The following is a 12,322-nucleotide window of genomic DNA, read 5'->3' as shown; positions in this document are numbered from 1 at the left end:
AATGATGTAAGTAGTGAACATTGGACACAATCCTAATTGCCTTTTCTGTGTTGTGTCGTCAGCAAAGAGGATGAACTTCAGCAGTGTTGATACTTTACATATTTCATTGATATACATTATAAATAGTGTGGGTCCCAGTATCGACCCCTGGGGGACTCCACAGGTTATGTTCATGAGTGTAGATTGATGTTGGTCGATCTGAACAATCTGCTGTCTCTCATTCAAGTAGCTCTTCAGCCATTTCCCTGCCACTCCCCTTATGCCATAGTTTTCCAGTTTGTTTACCAAAATCTGGTGGTCAATGGTATCGAAAGCCTTTTGCAGGTCAATAAAAATTCCTAAAACAAATTTGTTTTTCTCGATACCATTAGTAATGTTCTCTATTAGATCACTTAAAGCTAATGAAGTTGACCTATTTTGTCGGAACCCATATTGACAATCAGATAATAGAGTGTGTTTTTCAATGAAGCCACGAAGTCTATTATCAAATAATTTTTCCAAAATTTTTGACAACTGTGGCAGAAGGGAGACGGGCCGGTAATTTGTGAAGTGGTGTTTGTCTCCAGATTTGAAGATGGGGATGACTTTTGAGAGTTTCATTTGTGAAAGAAATTGTCCAAGTTGAAAAGATAAATTGCAGATGTATGTGAATGGTTTGATGATTTCTTCCGCTACATTCCGGACCGTCCTCATGTCGAGGTCATAAATGTCACGTGATGTTTTGTTCTTGCTTTTCTGAATAATCTCTAAAACTTCCTTTTCGACAGTCGGAGTAAGGAACATCGAGTAAGGATTTTTTCCAATAAGTTCCATAGGCTGTACATCATTAATTGGGATTTTTTTTGCCAGCTCAGGCCCAACTTTAACAAAAAACATATTGAAGCCGTCAGCAATCATCTTCTTGTCACTTATGATTTGGTCGTTCTCAACAAAAAACTCTGGATAACAAGGACTGTTTGAACCATGCCCAATAATTGTATTTAATACCTTCCAAATTCCCTTTATATCACTTTTCTTTTGGATTAATAGTTTGGTGGTGTATTCTTTTCTGCTTGCTCTTAATATGCTGGTTAATTTATTTTTATATGTTTTGTACTTTTGTTCTGTTTCTATGGTTTGATGCCTAAAAAAAAGTCCTATATAAATAATTTTTCTTTTTGCAAGCGTTCGCAAGCCCTTTAGTTATCCATGGAGTTTTTGTGGAGTTAGTTATAGTGCATTTTTTGATGGGGCAGTGTGTATCATAAAGTGAGAAAAAAATGTCATGAAATAAATTATAAGCTGCATTTATATCTGACGTTTGAAAAACAGAATCCCAGTTGTGTTTCGCTAAATTATTCTTTAGTGCTGTTAATGATCTTTCTGTTGTGTCTCTACGATAATATTCACTATTTACAGGTTTGGATGTTTTGCAGTTAATATTGTACACCATGAACACGGGTAAATGATCACTGACGTCACTCACTAACAAGCCTCCAGTTACAGTCTGATGTACAATGTTACAAAATATGTTGTCAATAAGTGTCGTGCTGTGTGTTGTGATTCTAGTGGGTCGTGTGATCAGTGGGAATAAGCCCATGGAGAACATGGTGTCAATACATTTTGCTGTGTGTTTGTGTTTATTAGGATTCAAAAGGTTGATATTAAAGTCACCACATACTATATATTTTTTGTTTCTCTTAAATAATTTTTCCATCCATTCATTAAATATTTTTAAGTCGGATCCTGGTGTTCTATAAATGCAGCTTACAATAATGTGTTTCCTATTTGAAAATGATAATTCTACAGTGACGCATTCGAAGAGTTCCTCAACAGTTAAACACATATCAGTTACAATACTACAGCTGATATTTTTGTCCACATACAGAGCCACACCTCCTCCTCTCTTATTTTTACGGTTGGTGCAAAACATTTCATACCCATTTAATTCAAACTCATTACTTGTATTCTCATTCATCCATGTCTCTGAAATATTAAATGGAGATTTGAACTGATTCAAATAGTCCTGGATATCATCAAAATGAGAGTATAGACTCCTGCTATTAAAATGTACTAGAGATATGTTTTTATCTTGCATAAATGTTTTATCAAATGTGACGTCAGTATAATATAAACAATCATTGTTGGTGTTTTGAGGAGCATTTCTATCTGGATCCATTTCGCTCATAAATCTTTGTGATTTGTAGTTGATGTGGTCTGAGAAACTGATCGATTCCAAATTGTGGGAGTTTATCAAATCTTCATTCTCCTCTATTTCAGAGGAGAATTCACTATCAGAACTATCCATATAGTGTTATTTCAGAAACATGAAAGGAAGAAGAGGGTGTGTGATCATGGTCAGATAAATCATTCCTCTGTTCATGAAACATGAACAAGAGAAGAGGGCATATGGTCAAGGACTGTGGGCCACAGACACACAACACAAACATGCACACAACTGGACCATTCAAGCAAACACATAAACAATCTCTCATCCACACACACACAAACATACACTGGTACACTGCAGGCAATAAAATAAACATGGAAAACAAAAAAACAAAACAAAACTATCCGAGCATGTATTAAAGTTTAAAGTTATTTAGCCTACTTAGTTGTCAGAATCATGTTGAAAAGGGTTTTAGTACTCTTGATAACAACTAGCCAGCTGAATTAGGGGAGTTTGAATAATACACAATGGTTGGTAACAAGAAACTGACCTGTTTATTCAAGGATAAACACAAAATAGACAAAATTATACATGACAAACAAACATGGCATCATTGAACTAGAAGGCTGGGCGATATGGCCTTTTTTTTAATATTGCAATATTTTAAGGCCATGTCACACCATATATATGTGGATATTTTGCCTTAGCCTTGAATGAACACTTGATGCATATAATCACAGCAGTATGATGATTCTATGTGTTTTGATTGATTGATTGAGACTTTTATTAGTAGGTTGCACAGTGAAGTACATATTCCGTACAATTGACCACTAAATAGTAACACCCCAATAGGTTTTTCAACTTGTTTAAGTCGGGGTCCACTTAAATTGATTCATGATACAGATATATACTATCAGATATATACTATCATCATAATACAGTCATCACACAAGATAATCACATTGAATTATTTACATTATTTATAATCCAGGGTGTGGAGGGGGGCGCCGGATGTAAGTGTCAAAAAGACAGCCAAAAGAGTTTGATATGAGAATAAATCTAAAGTTAAAATATAGGGTAGAAATGCACCCATTTGCAGGAAATGTAGTCTTGATTTTCAACATTTTCTTTCAAGGCTTGCATGTCTACATTAAAACATTCTTCTTCATACTGCATTAATATATGCTACTTTTAAACTTTCATGCAGAGAAGGAAATCACAACTAAAAAAATCACTAATTTTTTCATACGGTGTTGATGTGGAAATGTTTTGCCTCTGCATTTTGATGGTGTGGACGTGTGGCACCGAATGGAGATAAGCGTCTCGACAGACGTTACAATATTTGACCAATGATGACGAAAACTGTTTTCTCTGTCGTGTCCGTGTGTCGAAAATTGTTATGCGCTTATTTTTTTATTAGATTTTGTGCGTGGCATAGATTTGCTATGCGCAGAGGACGTTTAAACAGTGCACAATTGCACAGGCGAGCACCTTAGAGGGAGCGTTGCTCGCACGACTGCGCTAGCATCACAGCTAACGTTAGCCATGCTGCTACCTCTCTGCTCGGGGAGGACGTATACGTATGTGACGTATGTCGTGACAGTATGTGACGTATGACGTGACAGTATGTGACGTGTGTAAGAAGGTGCCCTCGCTGTCTGTGAGAGGGAGACACAGAAAAGAGTGAGAAGAGCCTGTCGTGTAATGCCAGCAGCTAAAAGCAACTGCGTGATAATTCACAGACCTGTGGATGTGTTGAAGGTGTGCTGGAAAATGCGGAACGGAAATTACGGAGCAGCAGAAAAGTGGAATGTATTATTTAAATAGGTGCGTTGGAAAACACGGACCTGAGTTTTTTTTTAAACTGGATCTGGATCGGCATTTTCCCATGCCTTGCCGATACGCAATTTTTGGCAAATATCGGCATCCCTAGCTCAGAATGGTTTCTTAACAAAACCTTTCTACATATAAAGTGCTTTTTTTGATTGATTGATTGAGACTTTTATTAGTAGATTGCACAGTACAGTACATATTCCGTACCACTAAATGGTAACACCCCAATAAGTTTTTCAACTTGTTTAAGTCCACGTTAATCAACATTAAACTGCCTCAAGTTGTTGCTCAGATTAAATAAAATGACAAAACTTTTCTTCTACATATAAAAAGTGCAACATTAAACAGTTTCAAGTCAACTCAGCCTCAGATTAACTTTTCTTCCCCCCCCCCCCAGCCTGGCTAACTTGGCAGTAAGAAAATATATGAGCTCATTGTTCTTCCACCATAGAAGTGGGTCAAAATCTAGTTTTAATGCAATATGGACTTCTATCTGCTGCTATAAAAACATTTGTTATTGCTTTAGCCCTGCCTGACTCGCTGAGGAGAGGCTGCTTAAATGCGGTGGTGACGCTTCAAATTGGTTAGCATTAGAGATGTCCGATAATATCGGCCGATAAATGCGTTAAAATGTAATACCGGAAATTATCGGTATCGTTTTTTTTGTTTTTTGTTTTTTTATTAAATCAACATAAAAAACACAAGATACACATACAATTAGTGCACCAACCCAAAAAACCTCCCTCCCCCATTCACACTCACTCACACAAAAGGGTTGTTTCTTTCTATTATTAATATTGTGGTTCCTACATTATATATCAATATATATCAATACAGTCTGCAAGGGATACAGTCCGTAAGCACACATGATTGTGCGTGCTGCTGGTCCACTAATAGTACTAACCTTTAACAATTAATTTTACTCATTTTCATTCATTACTAGTTTCCATGTAACTGTTTTTATATTGTTTTACTTTCTTTTTTATTCAAGAAAATGTTTTTAATTTATTTATCTTATTTTATTTGATACATTTTTTTTTAAAAAGTACCTTATCTTCACCATACCTGGTTGTCCAAATTAAGCTTAATAATGTGTTAATTCCACGACTGTATATATCGGTTGATATCGGTATAGGTTGATATTGGTATCGGTAATTAAAGAGTTGGACAATATCGGAATATCGGCAAGAAGCCATTATCGGACATCCCTAGTAAGCATGTTTGACGTGTTGTCAGAAGCAGCTGCTGAACAATGTCGGCAAACTTTCGTCCTCCATTGTTGTATCGCGCAGCCGAAGTGTTCCCAAACGGGAGATCTTAACGAGGCAGGAGGGTCTTCCAGCTCTGGCTTTTACATGTTGTCCTAGCCCGGTCGCTGTTAGCATGCCGTGTGTTGTGCCTCGGTGTGTATTGTTTACACAACGTGCGTTACGCTACTTAATATGTCCGTGTGGAATCTCGTTCGGTACACCTCCGAACCGAACCGAAACCCCCGTACCGAAACGGTTTAATACAAATACACATACCGTTACACCCCTAATATTTATTGCATTTTGCTTTATTGTAAAAGATCGATCTGCAGACAATTGTCTGGGAAGTAAAGAGGTGAGACATTCATATGTTGTTAATATTCAGTGTTTTATCGTTCATAGTTAATATTACAAATCCCACATTTATTACATTATTCTGTAAAATTCCATTCAGTTTTTTAAGATGGTCTGTCATAATATTTTTAGCATTGTGAGTGTTTGTATTGTGTGTTTAGTAGGGGTGTAACGGTACACAAAAATTTTGGTTCGGTACATACCTCGGTTTAGAGGTCACGTTTCGGTTCATTTTCGGTACAGTAAGAAAACAACAAAATATACATTTTTGGGTTATTTATTTACCAAATTTGCAAAATCTTCCACCAAAAATATTTTTCTTAGTGGAATATTTGATGTGAAGTAATGGGAACCTTGGATAGGTCAATAATTCATAATAACATTGATTTTGATTCAATATTATGTTTTGAGCAATGACAGTTTGAAAGAGAAAAAAAACAGCTTTGTTTTATTAGTCAACATTGCAACTTTTTCTGAATTACATTTAACCTTTAAGCTTTTTTATTTCACTTTTGTTTTGTTTTTGTTTATTTTAATAGTATGTTTAGAATGTGCCGTGGGCCTTTAAAACATTAGCTGTGGGCCGCAAGATCTCCGGGGCACACTTTTGACACCCCTGCTATAGATAATAAAAAATTAAATGTGATAAATCTATGGATAAAAAGCAGAGCCTGGCGACGCATGCGCGTTTATAATAACTCTCTCTCTGTCTCTGTCTCTGCCCCTCCCTCACCAATGCTGCTGCACGCACAATTTGTTTTGTTTTTAACCCCTTCTTAACCCTGAACATACATTGAAAATACACGCAACCCTAACTCAAAATGCCGGACATTTGAGGCATTTAAGAAACTCCGCCCTGACAGCTCCGCAAAAGAGGACATGTCCGGTGAAAAGAGGACGTATGGTCAGTGTATCCTAGCCCGTTAGTTACTAGCATGTCGTGTGTTGTGCCTCGGTGTGCATTGTTTACACAACGTGTGTTATGCTACTTAATATGTCCGTGTAGAAACTCGTTCGGTACACCTCCGAACCGAACCGAAACCCCCGTACCGAAATGGTTCAATACAAATACACGTACCGTTACACCCCTAGTGTTTAGCTTTTACTCTTTTCTATGGCTTTTTAGAAATGTGTCCGGTTGTGCCGTGTACACGCATACACTCAGCGGAGAGTTTTGGATCTCTACACTTTGGCCAGCGTTTGTAAAAGTCTGCGTTTTTAAAGACAAAAGTATGCGTCTGCGTGTGGACAAGAGGCCTAAACGCAGAAATAAGTAATTCTTTATTAAGTGTCTGTGTTCGTGTGGACATGGCCTCAAATAGAATATACTGTGTATAATGTTGATCCACTTTAAAATTCCAAACTTTCACATTGTTGTTCTGTCAGGTGACTGTCCGCGATGCTTTGAACCAAGCCATGGACGAGGAGCTGGAGAGGGACGAGCGGGTCTTCCTGTTGGGTGAGGAGGTGGCCCAGTACGATGGCGCCTACAAGGTATGTGGATTTTTTTGGTTATTTGTTTCATACATGTTTTGACAATTTACTTTTGCACATTTCAAAATATCTATTAAGGAGTTGGACGAAGCAAAAAAATAACCTGGAAATTGGTTTTGTTTTTTACTCGCCCACCTTGTGAATGACTGCAAACGGGTTAAAAGTTATGCGCATTTAGGGCCTGATCTACTAAGGTCCAAATACTACAGGCTAAACCGCTTGTGCAAACCATAAAATTGTGTGTACTATGGGTTGTACGGTATACAGCTGTATAATCACTCGCCATACAGCAATAGATGATATCTGTCTATTACCTGACACCTTAGCTACTTCTCTTTGTTTATAATGTCTATTTTCTGCTGGATTTACTCTTTATTTTATGCTGCAGCTGTTACATATACTGTAATATTGTACATGGTAATTGTTATATATTTTATATATGTTATAAACATATAATATAATGTATCAGTATATATCATATACTGTACATATATTATATAAATATTACGTATATATGTTATATTTTATATTGCTTTTAGTCTATTTTATACGTGCATTGTCCTTTCCATCATTTGTAACTGAGCTACTGTGTGGAACAATTTCCCTTGTGGATCATTAGTTTGTCTAAGTCTATACCGGTATTGGTATAGTACCGCGATACTAATGAATCATATTCGGTATAATACCGCCTCTGAAAAGTACCGGTCCGCCACATTAACATTAAAAGAACAAGTAGATTAATAATTCATTTTCTACCACTTGTCCTTAATAATTTTGACAAAATATTAGAATGGAAAATGACACTGGGTATGTCAGCAGACTAATTAGGAGCCTTTGTTTGTTTACTTACTACTAAAAGACAAGTTGTCTTGTATATTGACTATTTTATTTAAAGGGGAACATTATCACAATTTCAGAAGGGTTAAAACCATTAAAAATCAGTTCCCAGTGGCTTATTATATTTTTCGAAGTTTTTTTCTAAATTTTACCCATCACGCAATATCCCTAAAAAAAAGCTTCAAAGTGCCTGATTTTAACCATCGTTATATACACCCGTCCATTTTCCTGTGACGTCACATAGTGAAGCCAACACAAACAAACATGGCGGATAGAACAGCAAGCTATAGCGACATTAGCTCGAATTCAGACTCGGATTTCAGCGGCTTAAGTGATTCAACAGATTACGCATGTATTGAAACGGATGGTTGTAGTGTGGAGGCAGGTAGCGAAAACGAAATTGAAGAAGAAACTGAAGCTATTGAGCCATATCGGTTTGAACCGTATGTAAGCGAAACCGACACGACAGCCAGCGACACGGGAGAAAGCGAGGACGAATTCGGCGATCGCCTTCTAACCAACGATTGGTATGTGTTTGTTTGGCATTAAAGGAAACTAACAACTATGAACTAGGTTTACAGCATATGAAATACATTTGGCAACAACATGCACTTTGAGAGTGCAGACAGCCCAGTTTTCATCAATTAATATATTCTGTAGACATACCCTCATCTGCGCTCTTTTCCTGAAAGCTGATCTGTCCAGTTTTGGAGTTGATGTCAGCAGGCCAGGGAAGCTAGGGTCGATATTCTTCTCTTGATCATCTTCGGTGGCATAAGGGACGGTGTGAGCCAAGACATCCAGGGGGTTTTAGCTCGCTCGTCTGCGGGAACAAACTGCCGCCATTGCTTGCCGTGCTACCGAGGTCCTTTGTCCCTGAATTGCTCACACACTCCGGCAGATTCAATGGGGGTCTGGCGGCAGATTTCTTTGACTTTATCGTTGGAAATGCATCTGCTTTGAGTGTCGCAGGATATCCACACATTCTTACCATCTCTGTCGTAGCATAGCTTTCGTCGGTAAAGTGTGCGGAACAAACGTCCAAATTTCTTGCCACTTTCGCATCTTTGGGCCACTGGTGCAACTTGAATCCGTCCCTGTTTGTGTTGTTACACCCTCCGACAACACTCCGACGAGGCATGATGTCTCCAAGGTACGGAAAACAGTCGAAAAAACGGAAAATAACAGAGCTGATTTGACTCGGTGTTTGAGAAAATGGCGGATTGTGTTGTGACGTCATCGCTACGAGAGCGAATATTAGAAAGGCGTTTAATTCGCCAAAATTCACCCATTTAGAGTTTGGAAATCGGTTAAAAAAATACATGGTCTTTTTTCTGCAACATCAAGGTATATATTGACGCTTACATAGGTCTGGTGATAATGTTCCCCTTTAAGGACAAACTTGCAATAAGAAACATATGTTTAATGTACCCTAAGATTTTTTGTTGAAATAAAGCCAATAATGCTATTTTTGTGGTCCCCTTTATTTAGAAAAGTACCGAAATAATTTTAGTACCGGTACCAAAATATTGGTATCGGAACAACACTAGTGTACTATTACTGGGCGTGTTGTGATCTGCTAAGACCGAGTGTGCAATTGATAAAGTTTGACCAAGTACCGTATTTTCCGCACCATAAGGCGCCCTGGGTTAAAAGCCGCGCCTTCAATGAACGGCATATTTCAAAACTTTGTCCACCTATAAGCCGCCCGGTGTTGTAAGCCGCATCTAACTGCGCTATAGGAATGTCAAAAAAAACAGTCAGATAGGTCAGTCAAACTTTAATAATATATTAAAAACCAGCGTTCTAACAACTCTGTTCACTCCCAAAATGTACGCAAATGTGCAATCACAAACATAGTAAAATTCAAAATAGTGCAGAGCAATAGCAACATAATGTTGCTCGAACGTTAATGTCACAACACACAAAATAAACATAACGCTCACTTTCTGAAGTTATTCTTCATTCATAAATCCCTCGAATTATTCTCCTTCGTTGTCCGAATTGAAAAGTTGGGCGAACGTGAGATCCAAAATGTCGTCTGGCGCTGTCTCCCTGCCTCCCTGTCTTGGTGAACGTCACGTGTGTTCGCCTTCTGTCATCCACTGTTCCCACGTAGTTAGCAGTCTAGCTTCGAATGCCCTGTTGACACCAATATCTAGCGGCTGGAGGTCTTTTGTCAATCCACCCGGAATGACGGCGAGTATTGAATTAAGCGCGTAAGCGTGTCTCTTAATGTGATGTTATGAGCTAGCAAATATAACAACTACACTACCCAGCATGCAACGATAGTGACGAGCATGCGCGGTAGCCCTGAGAAGCGTTGTTGTATGCTGGGAGTTAGAATGTGGTTATGAGCACGCTGTGAGTAAACGTTGAGAACTCAGTTAACACGCCTCGTCTGCATTATTTATAATTAGACAGACAACACACTTAATAGGAGCCATTTTGGGGTCTTTACAAAAACACACAAATGGAAATGAAACGTCACATATCCCAGCATGCACCGCGCGCTTCTTCTACGGGGAAAAAAGATGGCGGCTGTTTACCGAAGTTGCGAGACCGAAACTTTATGAAAATGAATCTTAATATTTATCCATATATAAAGCGCACCGGGTTATAAGGCGCACTGTCAGCTTTTGAGAAAATTTGTGGTTTTTAGGTGCGCCTTATAGTGCGGAAAATACGGTATGTCTTGCAGTCACTTACGTGTGTATGCAGAAGCCGCATACAACATGTGACTGGGCCGGCACGCTGTTTAAATCGAGTAAAAGCGGACACAACGACAGGTTGTAGAGGACGCTAAAAGCAGTGCCATCACGGCACGCTCTCAATATTATTGTCCCGGTCAAAATCGGGAGAATGGTTGCCCCGGGAGAATTTCGGAAGGGGCACTGAAATTAGGGAGTCTCCCGGAAAAATCGGGAGGGTTGGCAAGTATGGGTAGATCCCCTCGACTTGGTCAATTGAAAAGTAGCTCGCCTGCAGAGAAAGTATGGGCACCCCTGGCCTAGATTAATTAATATGTCCTAATAAATATTAACAGAAAATGACGCATTAAATGCTTTGGGGGAAAAAAGTGCATTTTGTGTCCTTGCCTCGATTTTCAAGGTTCAAGGTGCTGTTTATTGTCCATTCTTAACATGTACAAGACATATAAGAACTGAAATTACATTTTCGGCACAGTCCCACTAAGAGCAGACATACGTTACAGGGAGACAAGACGGGACCGCCAACGGATCAGCCACTTACGGCGCTCCTTAAAAAAGGTGGGAAACAGGTGAAATTGGGGAAGGGGGGGAAAGTAAAAAAATATCAGTCAAAGGCTGGACACCCGGGAGGGGGTCCAGACTGAGGCTTTGTGAAAAAAACTCATTTGCCATAGCACACACAAACATGTTACATATAATCACAAATACTTGCAACAGAGCGGGGGGAGTCGGAGCCACGGTTTATTTTTTATTCAGCCTTTATTTAACCAGGTAAAATCCCATTGAGATCAAAGATCTCTTTTCCAAGGGAGACCTGGCCAAGAGGGCAGCAGCAAGGTTACATTAAAAACAGTAAACAACACATAAACATCAAATTTACAACATTAAAACTTTCTCACATGACAAGGTAGACTGCAATCATTTCACAGAAGCTTTAAACTCATTTAATGTAACAAGGTTTTGAAGTTGAAGATTCCATTGTAGGTTATTCCAAGCCTTCGGGGCTGAAAAAACCTAAATGCTTTCTTGCCCAGTTTAGTTCTTACTTTGGGGACGACAAATTGCAGAACATTCATTGAACGAAGATTGTGACTTCCTTGTTTCTTTGTTAAAAGACAAGACAGATAAGATGGAGTGATACCCAGAATGGTTTTGTAGATGGAGACATACCATGGTGGCCGGCTGCCGCTAAAAAGCGCTACTCAGCCGTCGATTTTTGATACATTCTTAAAGTAAAATGACGGTAAAGCCCGAATGACCACCTCAACTCTGTGTGCCGCCAATGTGTCCACAGCCTGTAGAAATGTACGTACGTCAGCCATGAAGTTGTCATGAGGCAGCGCACATTTCCACGTCAGTCTCATTTTTGCTGTACGCCAGGTTTTTTTGCCTCAGCAAACTTGTTACATGAATAATAATAGATTTTATTTGTAAAAAGCACTTTACATTGAGCAAACAACCTCAAAGTGCTACAGTGTATTAAAAAAATAAATAAAAAGATAATATTGCCTGCAGTAAGTCGGACACGTTTCCAGTGAGGGTTGGACTCCGCCAAGGCTGCCCTTTGTCACCGATTCTGTTCATAACTTTTATAGACAGAATTTCTAGGCGCAGTCAAGGTGTTGAGGGGATCCGGTTTGGTGGCTGCAGGATTAGGTCTCTGCTTTTTGCAGATGATGTGGTCCTGATGGCTT

General features: G+C 38.8%; 1 protein-coding gene across 1 annotated transcript in view; it reads left to right on the top strand.

Moving 5' to 3' along the window:
• The window catches only part of pdhb (pyruvate dehydrogenase E1 subunit beta), a 31,753-nt gene that overhangs the window by 2,247 nt on the left and 17,184 nt on the right, over window positions 1–12,322 (top strand). Inside the window, exon 3 of the mRNA XM_061940772.2 lies at window positions 6,973–7,080. Coding sequence (XP_061796756.2) covers window positions 6,973–7,080 — 108 coding nt within the window. The remainder of the gene's footprint in view (window positions 1–6,972; window positions 7,081–12,322) is intronic.

This window comes from Nerophis lumbriciformis, linkage group LG03, assembly GCF_033978685.3.
Source record: "Nerophis lumbriciformis linkage group LG03, RoL_Nlum_v2.1, whole genome shotgun sequence".
NCBI lineage: Eukaryota > Metazoa > Chordata > Actinopteri > Syngnathiformes > Syngnathidae > Nerophis > Nerophis lumbriciformis.
The sequence above is the reverse complement of the archived record's forward strand: the minus strand, read 5'-3'. Positions and strand labels throughout refer to the sequence as shown.